Source organism: Tubulanus polymorphus, chromosome 9, assembly GCF_964204645.1.
Source record: "Tubulanus polymorphus chromosome 9, tnTubPoly1.2, whole genome shotgun sequence".
Classification (NCBI taxonomy): domain Eukaryota; kingdom Metazoa; phylum Nemertea; class Palaeonemertea; order Tubulaniformes; family Tubulanidae; genus Tubulanus; species Tubulanus polymorphus.
Genome location: NC_134033.1, coordinates 9637849 through 9660736, shown reverse-complemented (window position 1 = coordinate 9660736; position 22888 = coordinate 9637849). Strand labels below are relative to the sequence as shown.

Here is a 22888-nt window from a genome sequence, read left to right as displayed (position 1 = left end):
GATTGATATAGCTTTTTGTTTGTACTGAAATTGAACCTTACGACTAATGCGCGTCAGTTGCTCGTAAATATTAGCTTCTGCAAGCAACAACTGCTGATGTTGAAGATTATCCAAAGTAATGCGACATTTTAATGGGAAACTGTCACGTATACCGTCCTTTCGTAAATATTTGCTGTTGCACGAACGAGAAATTAGACAGTGGGTTTTGGTAATGTCGTTCGCTAATGAGATTGGTTGGGGAATTAACTATATATACTGGGTTTTTTGGACCGTTTGGGGAGACCGCTGTAGACATTCAGACCGTTGTGATCAGTTCGTGTAATAAAAGTGATTCTGGAGACAGGAACTCTGCGTGTTGTGGCTCGTTTATTCTTGGACGTTTCGTTAAACATTCTATCACTCAAGTAGAATTCAAAGATCCCGTAGGTGACAGAGTCATTTATGAGGGACTTGCTTCAACAATTATAACGGGTTCATGTACATTCACACTAGGCAAAATGCTAGAACGCGTAAAACGTTACAAATTGTTGCGTTTCTTTTTAAAGAAGGTTTTTCATGTCCTACAAAAATGAATGATAATACGATTTGATCATAGATTTTAAGGTTTTGGCGTGCTGCGAAAATGGATCACATACATTAACAACGACAAACTAAACGGAATTAACTGATTATAATTTATTCATGAAAATTTCACTATAGCACTACAGCAGTATAATTTGCATTAACAAATGTCTTATTCATTTATCAATTTTTTACCCTAAAATTTATGTAAAACTATAGATTTATGAGTTCTGGCTGTTATTTATTTTTAAACTTTTAATGACTGCAGTTCATATATTTGGACACAGCAATCTATGGTAAATTGTTGGACATTTTAAAAACATTTAGAACAGATACCCCGCGAGCAACATACACAAGAGAAATAGACCGATTTTAAAATAAATTAGCCTAAACATTCATTTTTAGGCAACATCAAAATTCAGGGATGAGATGCAAGATTCTGAAATTTTCACATTTTTTCTCATTGCCCTTTTCCAATTCTTTTCACGTTTTTGTTCATAAAAATCTTTCAGAAGGGATATATACCTGATACATTTTCTTCATACATTACTAGACTATAGTCACGTGGCAGATTCCTTTTTTATCTTGTACTACGTCCGTCAGCTAGGAACTTCTTGTGTCTAAGTCGAGCCCACAGAAGAACATATATACAAGGAAAACTACATATGAGATTTTCACATTTTTTTCACATGCATCTCATCCCCCAGAAAGTATATGAAATCCGAAAACTATACTAATCAGATTGACGAAGAACTGGTGACGAGTTCATTACAATTGAATTCATACTGCTAAGTATAATTAATAACAGATATAGAACCAGTTTCTCTTCACACACAATGACTTAGACCATTCCCAAATTTCGAAGAGACACGGCTCGGTTATTTGGTTGGTCCAAATTGGAACGGTCTGAAATGGAAAGGACCAATTTGGAATGGACTTTTTGCTTATGTGAATGCTTGATCTGTTCTAAAGTGGAACGGACCAAACTGACAGTTCTGAACGATGTAGTGTGAACACGCCTATAGTACAATTATTGTAATTAGTAATGGTAACTAAGTAACAAACAAATACATGTATAAATAATGATCATTATTCTATTACCTTAGCACATAATTGTAGTAGCTAGAACATGTATGGCTGAGGGGCTTTTCTGTTGATCTAATGTGCTGTTTCACAAAGCATGTGCTGTTTAGCAATAACTATCAGTTTCCCTAATCAAACCTGACGCACCTTCAAATATTCAAATATATGTAAATATATGTATCGCTTTTAACACTGCACCATTTTTAGTTTCTTATTGAAATGTTTCCAGTTGCGCGTTTCAATTATATCATAGCATCTAAAATATTCTACATGCATGCATCCCAAGTATGCACTATTTTAACGTCCTTGGCGCTTACTCCAGTCGTCCCAACCACCAGCATAATGCCGAGCTCTGAAATTTAGATGAAAAATTATAATAAAACTAAGAGTCTGGGAACACTGGAGGGGGATATGAAACTTTCATAGGCCTTTGTAAGGTTAATCCAATCTCCTCTGCTTTATCAGTGCTCCAGAGAGTCCGTATTGGTTGGATAACGGGGAAAATTACAAACGACACGTGGTAAAAATATTTTGTCAGTACTCAATACGGGAGAGAAAAGAAGTTACGTGACAATAAATGAATTATCAGTATATACAGTCACTGTTGTTCGTGTTGTTTGGCAGCTATGTGTACATACGTCAAATTGATTTTCGGATCAAGGTCCACACTGTTGTTCATATAGACAATAATACGCGTGCGGTAACTGTTTTTTTACCAGCATCCTTTGCGACTCTGATTAGCAGACAATAAATAAAATCCTTTGCATATGCGGCACGTGAAATTAAGACAGGATGAAAATTGTACAAACTTCTTTTATTTATTACTTTCAAACACACTCAGATATAATTTTTGTTCAATTTTTACTGGAGCCCCAATAGAGTTGGCAATATTACAGATTGTCAGGATTAAACTGGGCGATTAAATTCATTTAGGGAAATCGTTCCACTTAGACTTTTACTGATTAAGGAAAAATAGTGATCAAATACTGTCTGACTGAAATTTTTAACTGGAGCACTTCATATATTCAAATATTTCATTATTTGTATATTCTTGTATATCTCTCTTTATGACGTTGAAATGAAATGATATTATCATTATAATTGTCACATTATACCTTCCTGAAATGCTTCACTATCTTAAAATTTCGATGTTCAATGCCCCTTCCCATTCCAAAAAGCATTTTAGAGCTGTTCGTGGACTCAGTTGCACATATACAGTTATACAATGTTAACTAAAATTTGAATTCTTTCGCCATGATATAGTTTCTTAAAATCTTTCAAGTAAACGAAAACTGAATTTTAAAAAAGAAATTGAGTTGTATGCATTTTAACTGATAATTGAAGTAGATGCCTTTAAATTTGCTTGATGCAGTGAAGCATTAATTTCATTTGTAAAAATACAACAAGGAATCAGAAAAAAATGTTAATTAGTATAGTAAAAAGAGACTGATGTGTTATGCTACATACCCAGTTTTTGCCGATAAATAACTGCATAAGGAGATTACAGTATTAGTATAGTTATTAGTGCAGTTGTAGAAGATATAGTCGAGATTAATATAATAGAACTGTGAATTTCAGTCAATTTGGATGAAATCCCAACCACTGAATAGATGAAGTCCGGTTTCAAATTTCAGTGATACTAATTTTACGATGGCAGCCTTTACAAATCACTACCCTATTGAATTGACACATAATTGTAAATTTTTTTACATACAGTAGAACCCACTTAGTTTTGATCTTCAAGGTGAAGTGATTACACAGGAAATCCAGGATGATAATCATAAAGGAAATTCGAACTACAAATGATGAAAGGATTGGAAATATCAGATATAACCTTATATGATTAAGGGAGTTTAACTGTCAGTGACTTGAAATTCAAATGTTAAAAAGTTTTGTTTAGAACAAACTTCAGAAATTACACATTTACATGCATTTATTAAAAGCAAGCTAAATAAACAACACAGATCTAATACACTAAAAACCAGCTTAATCCAGATAATTTGTGATTGGTTCCACAGTTTTGAGTTCAAGTGCAAGAGTAATGTCAGTGAAGATTGACCCGATATGAAAAATGCAAGACTGGCTAATTTCGAGACAATACGTACATCAATGCATGTTGGTAATTTCCAAAAAGCTAGTGGAATGCAATGCCCCGAAATGACACTTCCCACAATTTACTATTAAAAATTGCTTTCAGGGCTGTGTACTATCCCAGCAATTTTTGAAATATAGAAACATCCAGATATGTTCTTCTACTTATGGCAGGTAAAATCAAATACTCGGTGACCTAGGGAATTCCTTATTCCTTTTTCCAGAACGAGTTATATTAAGTTTTACATCTGGGATAAGTAAAGAATCTGCGCCTACTGACGCCTTAACTTAAGGATTGAATCTTGCCAAGTGCCACTATTGACAAGTCATCCACTAAAGGCTGTTGATTCAGAATTCAGGAATGTCAATTCAGCAGTGAAATACATGTCATTTTAAATTGGACTTGGTAATTGGAGAATGAATAATTCTACAACACATGATCGTATTAACATATGCTTAGTTGCACATGCAGTGTTGCCAGCACCTAGCTATAATATTTCCAGAAATCTTTCTGGTATTTTTCTTTAGTTACACACTACGGGCGTCCCTAGGAGGGTGTGGTAGTTCGAACTAACCCCCTTTTTGAATTTTCAAACGTCAACGACATCAGCACATGGTCTGCATCTGCTAAATTAGCAAAATAACAAACGATACATGCAAAGCAAATCTATCGTCCTCAGATTGCACCAGAACTTGCATGAAATTTTCAAAAATTTTCTCAGTTCTCTCTTGACCCCCCAATCCCTAAAAACGAACCCCCCTAAAATCCTGGGGATGCCCATGCACACGCGAACCAGCTGACAGCGCAGCTGTCAGCATTTGCGAGTACCAAAGGCGCAAAGCTATTTGGGGGGGTCCCTCCCCGAAGGAAATTTTTGAAATTAGAAGTGTTTTCCGAGCACTAAGAGCGACCTTGAACGACTAGGCCTATAACTTTTTAGAAAGTAATGGCTATTTCCAATGTGGCACATCCTCATTCGATGACAATCAGCATTTCACTCATTACGGGTCGAGTCCTGAATTATTGCAGTTAATCAAAGTGCGTTTCGCGGACGCATAGTTGGCAAGAAAATGTTTAAAAATAACTACTACTGACACACTGCTACTACTGACGTCTGTCACACTGCTCTCTGTGCATCGTTTTAGTCCGTAATTTCGTTAATAATCAATTCATCTGTGAATTTATGCATCAGTATGTGCAGTAGGGAATTTGCATTCACTAAAGGCTGGCTTATGTCGACAAGCAACACCACGCCTACCGACGCAACTGGGTTTATCACCAATTAGCGGCAACTAGCGGCCTACGAGAGGCTGCCAGTTGCAGCTCAATCGCTTGCGACGGCAACCCGACACCTACAAACTTGTCGAGCCCTATCCGGCAAGTTGCCCATGTTTTACTCCGGCCAACGATAGGCGGACAGTTGCTTTCGATCGCAACCAACATAAGCTCATCTGCGATGTGACGGAACTTGGCACAGGGGTTCCAGCCAATAAGAGACCGCATATACTTAGTACAAATTATCACTGCTATTTAGCGTCATTCGTAATTAGTCATAAACTTTTAAATTCAAGTAGTTCAAAATGTAAACCAAACCTCCAGCACGGCAGAGGACTGGACCGAAGATCTAGAAACGAAATTGGTAGAATTATGTCAAGAGCGGCCATCTTTATATGATGTCGCTAGCACATTGTATTCAAAACAGAATCAGAAAGATAAAGATCTTAAATGAATAGCTTTAGTAAAAGAGATTTATTTCCCAATAATTCAAATTTATTCTCAAAATGCTTTTAACGTGACCATCTGAGCTAGTGCAGTTGCTAGTAATCGTAACCGATGCAGGGGAGCAACTGGGAGGATCTCATATCCCGCTAGTCGTCATCAGTTGCTGCGAATCGGAGCGCAGTCAACATGAGCTGGGCTGCGATCACGGATGCTCTCAGTTGCGTCAGTAGGAGTCGGTAGGCGTCGCATTGCTTGTCAACATAAGCCAGCCTTGATAAATCATGAATTGGCATAAAGTTGTTTGTGTTTTCATCTATCAGCGATAGTTTATGCTCGCGTAATACTGAAAAACAGCTTTTGCGGCCCGTAATGTGGCACCACCAACATTATTTTGCTTTGCTAATGAATAGGTGATGACGTCATGGCAAAGTTTCCGAGTGTCCGCAGAGCAGTTTTTCAGCATAATGCGAGCCTATGCTTAGTAAACTATCGCTCATGAATAAAAACAAAAAGAAGTTTAGTAAAATTCGTTTATTAGGCAAAGTAGAATGCCAAAATATTTCCGGAAGTCTTGCAATGCCCGCCTTTAAAATTGCAGAAACAAATTTGCAAAAATAGTGGCTTTGTCTTACTCAAAACTGTGGAACTGCAGAGCGGAAAATTCTAAATACATATTGATCATTTATGTGTGATCACACAAGCATTATTGAGCCATTCAACACAGGTTCTACACGGGATACCCATTTGATCAATTATTCCATGCTAATGCTAACTGGCTCAGAAAGTGACTCACATCGCTGGCCACACCATTGGTTTGATATTTCAGTAATTAGATTGATTAACGAGTAAATACCCCCTAATTTATAAATAAGCTTGGGTCAAATTTGACTTTGTCCGGCGTGAGCCAGTTTAACCATTTCAATGTGATCTGTATAGGCCTAGATCAAACTCCAGATTGAACAAACCAGGATTAAGCAAGTTTTTACCATACAATAACAAAAGGCATACCTAGTAAATCCGAGTTGTTTGACTGTGTTGGTGGCATTTAAACTGCGTATCCCAGCTAGACAATAAAACACTATGTTGTCGCAGTCAACATTGGGCATTTGAACTCCATAAGTCGCTTTAAATTGCGTTGGGTTCATATTGAAAGCATCACCAACCTCACCTACTACAAACCACAGAAACAATGATCATCATTAGGTCTTCATCAGCTTCATCGGGGTTCTCAGGAGGGGTGGCCAGAAATTATCAACTGGCTTTACAGTGAAAGACAAAGGGTTTAGAAGTCTGATCTAGTTTATCCTAATAAGATATGATTAAAATGACCAAACACTGGTTCATTTTGAACCCAGTACAGTTTACTTTGGCACAAAAAAGGTTTGTTCTGGGATCTGCACACCAAAGAATGAAATCTCTGCGCTCAACACCACTGTAGTAAACAGGTTCAACTATGATAATACACATGGTCTACGTTATCCCCATGACTCACTAGCCGGAACTAGCATGAAGGGCTCTCCCCGTGACATCATTATCAAGAAATAAGGTCAAGCATCAAAGCAAGAATGGTAAAATTCATTGAAATTTGGCTCATTTTCTCCCATCCAACCGTAAGGGATTCTAACCTGATGGCATGGAGATTGCCATGGTACGAAACATTGCCACACTTGACCGAGTGCACAGCTACATGCGCAGCTTAGAAGATGTCATGATTAGCCAATCAGATATCCCGTTTTATTCTAGCGCAGGTTTTCCTATTTGTAGTTCTTCCGTGAAATTTACCTCAGTGATTATACAACGAGCAATCTAATTGGTGCTGCATTTTTCAAACAGCAATTTCCCTGGGCACCCGGTCTAGCGTGGCAGGGATTCGTGTCCCGGCCGATGGGGGGATCAATGGCTAAAAGCTGACAGACGAAACTTGACATACGAATGGTAAAAATCAAGAAACAAGGGAAAAATGTTGAAAATTATATGTAATATACTGGCTCAAGCAGGTTTCAGATAGCCCAGCAGCAATGAATAATCCTATTGGCTATTATGTAAGCACCGAGTAAAGAAGAAATTAAATGCCGTACATGCATGACTCTAAACTCAAATGCGACAAACACCTCTATTGCCCCCAGCCTGAAATTGCCACCACATGTGAAGTAACAGGTTTTGTGGCGAATCTGTTGGAAAGATTTTGGCTGTTAACATCAGTTGCGGCGGCCGACACACGGCATATTCGGATGCAGGTAAAGCTATACACCCACTCCCAGCTTAAGTTTGGCTGGGTGCTTAGAAATATAATTCAACATAATAGTGAGTTCATGCAAAAATTTGACTCGATTAATTAAAGCTGATCATCATGCATCATACACAGTCAAACCCGCAAAATTCGGATGAGTTTAATTCTAGTCTGGGATATATTTTTCAGTTGAACTATACAATAGTTTATGTGAGGTATGATGCTTAATCCGGATTCTTATATACCAGACTAATCATTTCAATCCCAAATGATCCAAATCATGCAGGTTTTATGCTATGATTACCATTGAACAAGTATATCAATGACACCTGCTAAAAGAAGAACCAAGAGCAAGCGAGATACACTGGTACATGTATATACGACCAAATCTTCTATGAAGAAGGAAAAGCCCATAAGAATACGCTAAACACGCTTATAACGCTTACAAGAATACGCTTACAACAAAATGATTCATTATTGTGCAACTGAGTCCACAATGGCCAGATTTCTGTATAAAAACAATTTCGTCATTAAAAATCCAATAACAGATAATGAAAGTAGGGGGTGATCCAGGAACTTAGCTGGGAATGTTCAGATGAATACTGACGTGAATGGAGTTATTAGAGGCAGTTTTTATAGATCATAAAACATACCTGACTAATAGAACATATTTTGCCCAAACAACAGTTTATGTATAGAACTTTAATGATTGAATAAACGGACTTAAACATCCCTCGTAACTAACAGACCAGGCTCAAGTAATCATGTTAAATAGCTAAGCGTATACCAAATTTCATTTATAAGAATTGTTCCCTCTAGCCAAAAAAAGGTAGAACCTAAAGGTGTAACATACCACCATTTTTAATATTGAGCATCACTTTGGGACCATTCATTAAGTACATATGCAAGCCCTAGGTAGGACCTCAACGGCAAAGCTTACGATCAGTATACAAAGCTAGGTAGCAATTTACACAAAGTGTACATACTTAATAAATCATAGTGCACTAATTTTTACTGTATTATCTTGCAGTAGCCTGGCTACTCATCTAGGTAGTTGTTCAGCCATGAGTCTGGAACAATATAATGAATTCACTGCCCCCTGTAAAAAACACCATCCTAGTAAATCCCTCCAAGAGGGACAAGCTATATGGCGTGATAATTAGTCTCAAATAATAGAATTTATTCATACTATAATAAACCGACCAGTAGAAAACAAGTGTTTATGTTTTATACTACATGATGAATCATTGCGTACAGGAGGTCATCGGCAATATACGAAATGCGTACACAAGGTAGGACCTTGAAAAAAGGTACTTTTTTTTGCGTACGTACTTAATGAACCGTCCCTTAGTCAAGTAAATTGAACCTTAATAGTTCAACTAAAGTGACTGCCAACTAAAGTGACTGCCAACTTTTCATTAAGGCCTATCACACTAAAAGATTGAATCTTCTTTTCTTTATCAAATTCCACCAATGGAACTTCCAAACATTTGTTCATGTTTTCGCAGCCTGATTCTCCTTTCAAAGCCTCATAATCAATAATCAGAGTAGCTTAAACTTGAAGATCATACAGTTAGTAGGACGAGGTGATTCAAAGCCTTTCGACATAATCTAATAAATGGTACAACTCGTCCACCGTCTTATCTTAAAAACTTCTAACCCAGAGGAGAAGGAAAAACAAAACTTATGATCTTAGCTAAACTCTAAGACTATTAACTTGATTCCGATATGGTATGACATTTGACTTAACTTAAAACTTAAGTTTTCAGCAGTGTTTATACACATATCAATCGGACACAGAATTCATGGTCATTGTGGACTTACTTCTTATATCCAACTTTAGCAGCCAATTCCAAAGCGGCTTTGCTTTTAATAGGACCTTGTCCATAGAATATCAGATTTTTATCGTGAATAGCAGGTTTTGGCACGCCGAAACGATGTAAAAATGATGATTCAGATAATCTCAACGAGTCTTTCAATTTTCCCACTGAAATAAGAAATACATAGATTTGTGGCGTTTTTGATCATAAAAATCAAAACCTGATAACAGTAAATGTAAAGAAGTATTCAGATGAAAAAGGAAGTGAAAAAAATCAAAGCAAATCAAAGTAAATCAAGATTAATTGCATATACAGGCCTGCTAACCTATCATAATTTTTCAGAAATATCTGAAGTTTTTCAGTAACAATCATGTTATGTATATGACGCTGGATTGAAACATAAACTAAACTTAATAAATGGTTTCTGCTGCTTTCGCAGAAACCCTATTGCATTCCTGCTGATTATCATTACATATTTTCCACTTTTTTTTCGTACATAAAATTCATCTATCATAGTCCACAACTAACAGCTTTTAAACGATATGTTCAACTCTGATAGTAATATAACAATCGCTTTCTCCGCATAGATTTTATAGATGTCCTGCGCATCCTATTTAAAACTTAAAATTACTTAAAGATAGCACCGGTGGAAATAGCAATCACCTATCATGGCGGGGACTTGCTGAAATCTGGAAGTTCGTGACGTCATTTCATAAATAGATAAAGAAGGAAGGCTCCGAGAATCTCCAAATCACAGGTTACTGTGAATAACTGGGGTTCGACCATTCACAAGCACAAAATGTACTTCCTAGTGTGTGAAATAACTTTATTCATACTGTTATAAAAAGCAGTTCCTTTTAAACATTCTAAAATAATATTTGTTTTGTTTGCGGATATCACGAAAATTCAACAGGGTTCATTTATTTATTGCACCTGTACATGTTTTTTTATATATCATTGAATTGGCCCGGTTCATTAGGCCGCATCAGCGGCCATTCTAGTTAGCGTCAGAAAATGTCAGCGTCGGTGCTATCTTGTTGTACATCACATACATTACAAATTGGAGGTCCCTTGTACATCACATAGTGACGCAGCGGCGTTGGTGATGTCATAGAAGAAGAAAGGCAGTTGAAAATACCTACCCACTGCACACATAAAGAATGTCAGCAGCAGTGACAGTGAGTAACGACGGGGAATGATGGTACAGTTAGTGATGTTTTTATGATGGTTATTTGACGTCAATTTCATATATGAATTGTAGTCCCCATCTGATCTTGTGACTTGTCAGACGAATTGTCACTCTTACTAGGCCTTCCCTCCTGCATAGTTAACCCTATATGTAGGCCCAACTTGTGTATTGGTTATTTCACGGAGCTGCCATCTTGAATCTATCGAGCGCCTTGGGCCAAATTCGGTTTTCGTACCTAGTCGACTATTTGTCGGACTAGTCATAACCGAATGCGCTTAAACTGCCAATAGAGAATGATAAAACACCGTATCTTTGTTATTCTCAATGTTATCAGACCTGCTTTCAAAATTTCAACATCAGTAGTATTATATATTTATCTCAGCAAAAATAAGCTCACATCAGGAGTTTTACTGAATATTTGTCTGTCAGTAGTTTCTGATTAAGCATCATTAGTTTTATATCATAAAATCAGTAGTTTCCTTTAGAGTAGTAGTATCAGGAAACAGAATAAATTAAAAAAATTAAATTGAATATTGTTTACTTTTTTAAATTTTCCATTGTTCTTCCCGTCAATGAGAACCAAAATCTGAGGATCGGAAGGATAAAAACCTTAAGTGTTCTTAATTAACAGACAGTATGTTCAAAATGTTGCATTCAATTTAGCAATATCGATCTTTTCCCGGGAGTGTATCTACTTAGCATTATGGAAAAGGTATCAGGTATGTGCTGCCACTATCCGGTGATGAAAGGTTGAGTAGTGGGTTTTCCCCAAGGGTGAAAATATCTATTAATAAAGTCAGGAAAATAATCATTTAAAAAGAAATCTTTATTCTTATTTTGCCTTCAGACATTAAACCTACCTTCAAAATAAATTAGGGGGTCCTGGGACACCATGCCCACTTGGGAAGTGGTTTCAGATGCTCAACGATCTAACAATTTCAATATTCAATGCCCCTTCCAACAACCTTGAAACTCATCACAATCATAGCACATGTTAGCAGCTATAATTTTGTAATTGATTGTGATAACAAAATATGCCTCCTTACCGATATGATATGGAAATACTAAGTTATTCTACTATTCAACGCCCCCTGGTGACCATATGCAAAGCCAATGACATTGAACCTGACCATCATCATAGAACATGTCATGAGCTACAACTTTGCAATTGATCATGGTAACAAAATGTGCCTAGGTACCAATATAATAAGGAAATACTAAGTTATTCTACTATTCAACGCTACCTGGAGGCCATATACAAAAATCAAGGACCTTGAAACTCACCACGATCATAGACCATGTCATGAGCTACAACTTTCCACATGATTGTGGTATCAAAATATGCATAGGTACAAATGTAATATAGAAATACTAACTTATTGCCCCATGGTGGCCTTATACAAACACACATGACCTTGAAACTCAACACGATCATAGACCATGTCATGAGCAACGCTTTTCCAATTGATTGTGGTAACAAAATATGCTGAAGTATCAATATAATGTGGAAAAACTTTTTTCCACCTACGAATGAGTACTGATGACACCAAGATGGCCGCCAATTGTGTCATTGCCTAATCAAATATACCTGTCTCGGGTATAAAACATCCCTTTCCAATGAATACCCACCACATATTGCAATGAAAAATGGGAAACCATTAGGAAGCTACAGGACTCAGAATTCAGGCCAAAATTGACATTTTTGGGCACAAAAAGGACAGCCATCTTGAGTCTGATCGACCCAATTTTTCTCATGCTGATGGGCCCTTGGGCGATACAAATATATATGAACATTCAAGGAAATTGATCAAAGCGTCTTCAAAATATCCATCAAAAACTTCGAAGATGTGTAAAAAGTGCTGATTTTGGCGAACAACAATGGCTGCCAGTCGACCATCTTGAATCTGACAGGACCAGTTTTTGGGCTGAGGATGAACCTAGGGTAGATACATGTATCAACCAAATATCAAGACATTACCTTGAAGCGTCTTCAAAACTTCCCAAAATAACTGGATTCCGTCTACGGACGGATGGACGGACGGACGAAAAGCGAACGCAATAGCCCGCTGGGACTAAAGTCCGAAGTGGGCTAAAAAGGACAAAATTTTGAACAGTGTGAACTTTTAATGATAACTGACTTATAACAGGAATGAAATCTTCGAAAAATTTATTATGGGCCTTTTGTCTGAACATGTTCATAATTGTAATACATCCCTTGAATGATGTAAAACAACTTAAACTTTGAGTGACCCGATAAGATAGGGTACAAACTTGGTGAGAGCCTGGGTTTCTTCGGAAGTTTTTTCATTTTTAACTTACGGACCAATCAGGACAGAAGCTCCCAAGATCTTCAAATTTGAGGCCAGTCAGTGCCGGATACTGACGAAACAAAGTTTATCGACTGACATGATTTTTTCACGATAGGATTGCTTCAAGTAGCTTACATCTTCACTCAGACAAATCGTTGTTACGGGCGACCTACACCGTGGCGCGCATACTCTATAACTGAAACAAACACGCAGTGAACACGAGAGTATAAGGCTACGCGACTGCACACGACTGTTTTCAAAGCGAACGCTCCACTGTGCCCCAGTTAACAAACTAATACAAATAATCAGGCTCCAAAACGGATCGCTAATGCGAACGTTCATAAAATGACATCAATTAATGATGATAAAACAAGTATTCCAGTCGTGTAAATATCAGACTCATCTCTGAAAATTCGATGCTATCAGTGAATCAGCCGTGTGTCGAACACGGAAGTAAATTTCTGCATTTTGAAACCACATTTTCATCAGATATCTTGATGCAACGTCACCTTATGCACGGGATATCAAAACTAGATGAATCATTGAACACATCGCACACAATAAATCGTTATACCATACGCCTTTAATATCGGTATTCGCGCTAGAAATGATGAATATCAACCTATTCAATCGTTCCGCCATTTTGTTTGTGAAATAACGTGCACCAGCTGATCCACCTCGTTCAATGTTATGACATCATGATGGAAGTCAAAACCGGGGCAACACAAATTTCATAGGACCAAGATTTTGAGATCCCATAACTACCGAACAGATCTTGGTGATATAAAGGTCTTCCGAAGCAAATAGCATTGAATTTTCACATGTGTTATTTTGGACATTTAAAGATGCTGCATAAAAAAACGTGCTCAAATAGATACAATTTTTGGAACTCTTTGGTACATTTCTCAAAAAATATGAAATCCACGGCTTTCAACTTTGCACACCATAAAGAAAAACCAACTACGAAATATATTTGTGCTTAATCCGCTCAATTCGCCCATTAGTAGTGAAATTACAGTCTAATGAAATTGCATTTGAGTGTGCTAAAAATAGCTTCGAGCGTAGTGTATTAAGCATCCAAATGATTATCAATCGGCCAGACCATTGACATAGGCTTAACATAGGAATTATGCATCAATTACAGGAAAGGAGGTGACGCCACTGCCGTAACTCAGGGCTAATCAATATTCTGACCCAATTTACGAGCAGCAGAAGTAAACGAACCTGTACTCCCATTTTTTAAAGTTCATAACCGTATTCACAGATGTGATGATATAGCCATATTTATTTACTATAGTCATATTTTCATGAAGGAAGATAAAACACATCCGTATTTAGAAAAGTACGGATAAAAACCGTAATTTTTACGGAGCATCCGTACTTCCGTATTTAGCTATTAAAATCCGTAGCAAATATGGAAATCCCGTAGGGGTAAGCAGGTCTGTGTTATTTCCCCTAAACTTGGCACATTAGTACTTTGCGCGTAGTAGCGCATGGGTCAACATATCCGTGTTATAGATTTCGGGTGAAATGTTTGCACGCATCCCTGTACGACATTCTATCCAGAAAAACAGAAACCCGTTATCGCTGCGTTGCAGCTATATTTATACTTGAATTTGCATTTCTCATGTTTTTTCGTTTTAATTGTCAATATGATATTGTACGTTTGTAATACTGGCATGAGACTTGTAGATTATAATTGTCACCTTCACACACTAGGCCTATACTAACTGGTCACTACTTAGACTTGTCTTAGTTGGAACAGAAAAATGAGTGTGAGGCTCTTCATAGGCCTATGTGTTACGAAACATTCATGCAAGGAAACATAGCCGTGTAACATCTTTAAAATGGCGGGCACCCTTCTCCTTCTTGTCGGTTCATTATTGATTAGCTTCATCATTCACATCAGATAAAAATGACGTCTAAATCCATTAAATCATCACGATCCAGGCCGCGGTAACCACCATTATTTACAACAGACACACTGATTACAGCAGAGAACCGATGCCACTGGTTTGCGGTGGGAGGTCGTTTTATTTTTCATTTTGAACAAACAGAAAATGCGGAATCATGGATTGATATACAAATAAATTCACTTAAGTCGGGTTACTTCCATGATGATGGAAATGATTCAAAATGGTTCAACGCCTGCAAGCATCGTTGTTGTTATTTTTACAGCAGTATGTGCTGTATCTTTATAAGGCACACGAAAGATCTATACAATAGATCAATAGTAGTAGGTTGCCCCAGTGACAGCCAGCTGATAGATGTATAGATAAACGCGCAGGAGCCAGGAAGCCACGTGCACGCCAGCGGTCTGTGTAAGCACAGTGCTATTGATTGGATGCTTGGCGCGTACATCAACTAGCACGAATGTGCAGCGTACGCTAAAGGACTCCTATAGTTGCTGATAAAAGAATAAACATTTTTAAACTTCTTTCGCGACAAATCTTTCAAGAATCGTAACAACGTTAGATCTTTCCGTAAAACGTAATTAAAATAGACTAAAATCGTATTCGTGAACACCCATTTGTAAAACCATAATTTGTGCCGTCAATCCGTGGCATTAAAGGATTCCACTTTTTGAGGGAGCCCCTTTAGAAAAGAAAAATAAGTTCACTCCTGTGACCCTGGTTTTTTGTGGTGTATATTTTATTGAGGTAGACTAGCACTCAAGTAGATTAGTGTAGTGAGGACGGAGTTGTTTTGGAATATATATATATATATATATATATATATATATATATATATATATATATATATATATATAGTCGACTGGTGGAAGTTTAATTAGTGGATTAAAATAGTGTAATAAGATTTTATTTAGTTTTCCATACATGGGTGGGACATTTCCTTTTCTCATGTGCAGCGTTTGGTCTTGTCAGTGTGTGTTTATGCGTTTTACTGCAGTAAATCTGTTAAAAATTCCAGACCCCTAGTATTGTGTTTCAGGTTACTGCGTAGTTGAATTTCATACCCAGACAAAAGTTCATTTTAGTAAGCATCATTCGATCACATGATACATCCTTATTTGGTAATCTTTTGGGTAGTTTCAGAAATTCTTTTGAGAAAAAATCTTATTTATTGATATTTAGGAATTATCTGGTGATCATTTGGTCTATTGGCAATGGACTGTTGATAGTTTGAGATTTTTGGGCAATGTTTGCTAAATTTGATATATTTTTATATTTTAAAAATAACTTGCTGTTTGATTTTGATTCAGTTTGTTTGACGTAGGTAACGAGGATTCAAATTTCTTTTGTTCCCACGGCGCACGTTGGCCAATAACATTCCGGCAAGTGCATTACACTCCTACACAGTACATAGAAGTGCAGTGCAGGGTCCTTGATAGCTCAAGTGTTTTGTCATCCCAATAATTGTTGAGTGTACATGGTAATCCTTGAAATGAATATTTTGCAACAGACAACGAAAGTCTTCTGTCTAGTTCCCATGTACCTCGTATCTAAACATTATCGAAAGACCAAGGGACAATTCACACATAGAAACTACAGCAGGTGTCAATCGCGGGGAAACTAGATATGTCTGTACACAAACAGAGTCTTATCAAGGATGAGTTCTTTTAAGGTAAATCTAGTCCATTTCGTTGCTGGAAGTCTTATCCACCAGATACAAAGAGAATGTGAGAGGTGAGCTCAGTGGGTAGCTGCTGATTGATGCTGGCAAGAGCCACCACTAGGGACATTTCAGCAACTATTAAGAATAATGTAGCTTAAGCTCCTTTCTCATCAACACTTACGGGGTAAATTTGTGGCCAATTTGATCATTCCAGTTTCTTTGACTTCCGACGGCTCACGTACGTCAAACAGTTGGATATCCTTACTCTCAATCAAAGCCATAATATCTTCATATTCTAGTTCACTAGTTGGATGATCACTGTAACCCCGAACTAAAAATACAATTTCAAAAATGTACCTGCAAAACAACGATAAAGGTTTTTCTGCAACTTCACATTGAAACTGTAAACAATCATTTATAAATTTCAAACTGGTGGTCCAGGGACACTATGGCCACTTGGTAGTGCCTAAAAATCCATTAACTACAATATTCAACACCCACTGGTGAGCATATATATAAACCATTGACTTTGAATCTCACAATCATAGAGCATGTAATGAGTAACAATTTTGCAATTGATAGCATTCGAACGAAACATGCCAAGGTATCAATATACCGTAAAAACCGCCGTATAAGTAGAGTTTTTAACATGCAAATGAATAAAACAAGTAGCATACACTTTGTGGATAGTTGTTCCGAATCCCATTAATTTTTTGGCAACTCCAAATAAATTGCCCGTGGCCAAAGTGTGGTTTACCTTGAAAACGGGAGCTTGTTTGGCAAGGGCATTGCTGATGAAAAATCTTTTTAAGTTGTGACTGTAAGTTGTATCATTGTATTTCATCTTTCTCAAAGAATTAATTTGTAGTCATATCAAGGCCAAAAATATATGTTTTACCGTCCACGTCCAAAATTTCGTAGGGTACAGGTAGGTAGGGAAACTGTTTTTTTATTTGGGAAAAGATATTTTTCACAAAATGAAAAAAATATTTGAATAGAATTCATATGATATCACCAATCAGAGGGTGGCTGAATATTTTAAGTAGGAAGATCGTTTTAAATCCTGGATTTTACCATTAAAACATTGTGACCTCGACTTATACCTACAGTTTGCTGCTTAGTATTTAAGCCTATTACAAATTCTATCAAACAGAAAACACAGCGCTCATCTTTAGCATATTTTCATGTCAAACGTGCACGCACCAGCAAGCAGCGTTACAGTATCACTTATATAGTAGTTTAAACTGGTAGGAGCGGCACGGCATCTAAATTATATTTTCAAAAAAATATTTTTCACAATATGAAAAAATATTCAAATAAAATTCATATGATGTCACATATCAAAGGGTGGCTGCAAATATCGATTCTTGGAACAGAACCTCTTCCAATCTATGGCCGCGGAAGCTAAAACACCGGGGCGTAGTATTAGATCGTTTCTAATCCTGGAATTAACCACTGCAATATTCAGACCTCGACTTATACCTATAGTTTGCTGCTTAGTATTTTCAGGTCACAAGAAATTACAATTTATTACAAATTCTATCAAACAGAAAACACAGCGATCATCTTCTGCTACGACAATTATTCAGCCTGTTATCATAACAAACGTGCACGCACCAAGCAGCGTTACAGGATCACTATATAGTAGTCTGTATGAGCGTGTGTTTGTGTGTGCAACAATCTAACGTTAAGCACTCCCGCGCACGTGGAGGCCTTGTGTAGTGAACGTCCGCTTCACTTCAATCTCAATCAACACAATCACCGGGTATTATTAAAATGAAACAATACCTATGGCGGAAATGATTATATCCTCACCAGCAATGAGCATTTAAAATTCGCACATATCGACACCTAGTTCAATGAAACGTTCGCCATTAATGGCTTTCCCATAATCATTTTAGTAGCGCTGGAATTCCCCGTATATCCCAAAAACAGCCAATCACATTCGCTCGTAGAGACGACGCCCCCCAATCGAGGTCATTGCAATTTTCTACGAAAATTGAACGCAATAGCCCGCTGGGACTTAAGTCCAAGTGGGCTAAAACCTGATAAGAAATAAAGGAAAAAGCTATAATTAATTTTGTCTCAGTTCTTGCCTGAATCAGATATGAGAACAGCGACTTATTAAATCTGCGGTTTTTTTCTCGAGTTACACATGCGAACTAGCTGACGGCGAAGTCCTCGCAAGCGCCAAAGGCGCGAAGCTATTTCAGGGGGGGTTTGGGGTCCTCCCTCAAGAAAATTTTAGAAATTAAATTGTTTTCGGGGCCCTTAGAGCGATCCTGAACGCATGAACAACTATTATATTTTGGAAGGTAATGGCTAGTAATTCGATGTGGCACATCCTCATTTGATGACATTCAGCACTACGAGTCGAGCCCTGAATTATTGCAGTTAAAATGCGCCAATGAATGCTCACTAAAAATTATCACACAGTGTATAATACTGAAGGCGTTCGCACACACACGCGCGGCAACATTAAGTTTATATAGTAGGCCTATATACATTACTACTGTTGCCGCACGTGTGTGTCTGCAACCGATCGGTAAAATACATACACGTCGTAGTAGATACAAAATCAGTGTTGTATGTCAATGAATACGCATTGAAATGCAATACGTGACGATAAGTAAAACAGGCACTGAACGTTTTTACGGTTCACCTGATTACCATCAGCCGGACCAGTTGAGTGAGATCATCAACCCCCCCACCCCAAAGGCCTACTTTTTCATCATTTTTGGGCTATTAGGAAAATTGATATTTTTCAATACCAATATCCGCGGGGAATTCTCATCCCTGCTGAATATCAGTCGTTGTTACCGGTTCCCTACATCTGACGTTAATCTGTCAAGAGGTTAACACCTTTGTACTCAAATAAATTAATAAGCTACCTTATTGTATTTGATGAAAACGTGTTTTATAATAATATTTTTGATGATCTAAATCCAGAACCGGATAATTTATTGATTTGATTTGCGACGTTTTGGTCCGTAATTTCGTTAATAACCGGTTTATCTACCTTTATTACGCATCAATTTGTTCAGTTAAGAATTTGCATTCAGAAATATACAACAATTTTTACTAAAGTTGTTTTGTTTTTGTTTTATGAGAGATAGTTTACTCAGCATACGCTCGCGTAATGCTGAAAAATCCACTCCGCGGATGCTCATTAACGTTACTGTGACGTCATCACCTGCTCATTAGCATATCAAAATACAGTAGGTGCCGCCATGTGATGGGCCATAAAAGCCGTTTTTCAGCATAACGCGAGCATATGCTAGGTGAACTATCGCTGATAGATGAAAACACAAACAACTTTATGCCAGTTCATGATTTATTTCTGAATGCAAATTCTTAACTGAAATTCATGCATAATATTTACAGATCAACTGATTATTAATGAAATTACGGACCAAAACGTCGCATGAACAGCAGGTGTGACAGACAGTAGGTATCAAACAAGCAACGAATCTGTTGTGCGCTGATTCCAACAACTAGGGGTCCAGGGACACCATGCCCACTTGGGAAGTGGTTCCAAATGCTCAATAATCTAACAATTTCAATATTCAACCACCTGGTGACCATATACAAAAACCGATGACCTTGAAACTCAACACAATCATAGAACATGTCAGCAGCTACGATTTTGTAATTGATTGTGATAACAAAATATGCCACAACTTTGCAATTGATTATGGTTACAAAATATGAATTGATACGAATATAATATAGAAATACTAAGATATTGTATTATTCAACGTCCCCTGGTGGCCATATACAAAAACCAATGACCTTGAAACTCACCACAATCATAGAACACGTTATGAGCTACAAGTTTCTAATTGATTGTGGTAACAAAATACGCTTAGGTATCAATATAAAGTGGAAAAACTTTTGCTCACCTACGAATAAGTATTGATGACACCAAGATGGCCGCCAATTGCGTCAAAATTGGCCGATCAAAAATACCTGTCTCAGATATAAAACATCCCTTGTCAAAAGAATACCCATCACAAATTGCAATGAGCTACAACTTTGCAATTAATTGTGGTTACAAAATTTGCATTGATACGAATATAATATAGAAATACTAAGATATTGTATTATTCAATGCCCCCTGGTGGCCATATACAAAACCAATGACCTTGAAACTCACCACAATCATAGAACATGTTATGAGTTTCTAATTGATTGTGGTAACAAAATACGCTTAGGTATCAATATAATGGAAAAACTTTTTCTCACCTACGAATGAGTACTGATGACACCAAGATGGCCGCCAATTGCATCATAATTGGCTGATCAAAAATACCTGTCTCAGGTATAAAACATCCCTTTCCAAAGAATACCCATCACAAATCGAATGAGAAATGGCAAACCAGTAGGGAGCTACAGGACTCAGAATTCGGGCCAAAATTGACATTTTTGGCCACTAAAAAGGTCATCAGACGGTCATCTTGAGTCCGATCGACCCAATTTTTGTTATGCTGATGGGCCCTGGGGGGATTCACATACATCTGAAAGATCAAGGTAATTGATCAAAGCGTCTTCAAAATTTCCCTCAAAAAGTTCAAAAATGTGTAAAAAGTGTTGATTTTGGCGAATAACAATGGCTACCAGTTGGCCATCTTGATTCTGACAGGGCCAGTTTTTGGGCTGAAGATGTGGCTAGGGTAGATACATGTGTAACCCAAATATCAAGACACTACATTGAAGCGCCTTCAAAACTTCCCAAAATAACTGGATTCCGTCTACGGACGGACGGATGGACGACAGACGAAAAGTGAACGCAATAGCCCGCTGGGACTAAAGTCCCAAGTGGGCTAAAAATTAGACGGATATCTTAAGAGAAGATGAAATGCCAGGCAAATTACTCGTGAGTCAAATTGACTCACGAAAATGTCATTGAAAAATGACCTTCCTGTTCCTGGACTGACTGTGGTTTGTGAAAATATCCGATCGTGAAACTAAACTGCTAAACCAGTCAGGTTTAACAACTCGCCACGCCAAAACACCTCTTATGACCCAACTGACCTTGCATATCGCGACGAGGAGCAGGAAATGATAAAACTCGCGGGGTAAAAGGAACGAGCACAGGGGCTGGAAACGGGGTGCACCTGCTGCCGCTGGTTGAACCCCGCGCGGTAGTCGTTACAGTTGTTACTGCTGCTGCTGCTGCTCGATGACATTGTCTTGCTGGTGCTGATGTGATAAGTAATCGCCCTCCGAGTTTAAAGCACTGCCGCTGTCCAGACTGAAAAAATACGCGAAACATGATGACTCTATTTGAAGAAGGACCCTAAACCCGGAAGTAGGCGATTGATGTCTGTCTGCAGAGTTTCCAGAACCTGTCATGTCAAAACCCAAACTCATGACAATATTTGACGAAACGGCGAAATATCTAGACATGTGCTAGACGAATGGAAGAACATTTTGAGTTGAATGAATATTCTGACCCGTCGTTAATATCGAAAATGATTCAACAATAACGATAAGGAAATTGTTCTGACAAATAATTCATTTGAAAGGTAGATTTATAAGAAGAAAATATTTATGTGTAAACTATGACTTATTTCTGTATTAAAGGGAAAAAATAAGTTTCAGGCATAGATGAATTAAGTAATGTAGAAGTAAGAGCACATTATAAGAGAATATTTTCGCTAGATGAATCGAGGTCTTGATATTTCGTTTCCGCAATAAGACACTGAAAATTATCTGCTCACTATCACAGTTCGGCAACACCTCACTGTCATGAAGTATCACTATTTATATTCATTGTCTTTATGAAGTACATGTAAAAGAGCCGAATGCAATATAGAAACTGATTTTATTGAGACTGATTGTAAATCTAATCATCAATTTAAAGCATGAAGTTTTTTTTCTATTTATACCAGTTTTAATGCAGACCTGTCACCTCAGGTCCCGAGAAGCTCTGCAAAATGGCGCGAGCTGCCGTGTGAGGTCTCACTTCATAATTATTGTTTTATAGTAACTATTTCCGTGGTTAGCAATGTATATTATATTCATTACTATAAAGATACCATAAAAAGAGAAGTTTTTCCCATTTCATCAGTTTAAATGCAGACCTATCACCATAGGTCTCGAGAAGCTCTGCAAAATGGCGCGAGCTGCCGTGTGAGGTCTCGCTTCAAAATTATTGTTTTATGGTAACTTAAGATTAACTCTATCCAATGGTTAGCAATTTATATTATACTTATTACTATATAAAGGTTATAAAAAGTAAAGTTTTTTCCATTTCATCAGTTTAAGTGCAGACCTGTCACCACAGGTCTCGAGAAGCTCTGC

General features: G+C 37.5%; 1 protein-coding gene across 3 annotated transcripts; it reads right to left on the bottom strand.

The window, feature by feature from the left end:
* Positions 1–671: 671 nt before the first annotated feature.
* LOC141910900 (thiosulfate:glutathione sulfurtransferase-like) lies at positions 672–21893 on the bottom strand. Of its 3 annotated transcripts, none has more exons than XM_074801783.1 (4): positions 21617–21893; positions 16764–16913; positions 6467–6629; positions 672–1996 (listed from the first exon to the last, which is right to left on the bottom strand). In XM_074801783.1, exons 1-4 carry the CDS (start codon positions 21855–21857, stop codon positions 1942–1944), a joined length of 609 nt encoding a protein of 202 aa, XP_074657884.1. In that variant the 5' UTR covers positions 21858–21893; the 3' UTR covers positions 672–1941. The 3 variants fall into 3 exon arrangements, with proteins under 3 accessions (XP_074657884.1, XP_074657883.1, XP_074657882.1); XM_074801782.1 differs by lacking the exon at positions 6467–6629 and adding an exon at positions 9513–9675 and having other exon boundaries at positions 673–1996; XM_074801781.1 differs by lacking the exon at positions 672–1996 and adding an exon at positions 5590–5728.
* Positions 21894–22888: the final 995 nt, after the last annotated feature.

Coding starts and splice junctions, on each gene's coding strand:
- LOC141910900 (XM_074801781.1), bottom strand. CDS start 21,857: ATGTTTCGCGTATTTTTTCAGTCTGGACAGCGGCAGTGCTTTAAACTC. Junction 16,914..21,616: donor TCCTCGTCGCGATATGCAAG/GTCAGTTGGGTC, acceptor TTGTATTTTTAG/TTCGGGGTTACAGTGATCAT. Junction 5,729..6,466: donor AAACAACTCGGATTTACTAG/GTATGCCTTTTG, acceptor TGATTTATCAAG/GCTGGCTTATGTTGACAAGC.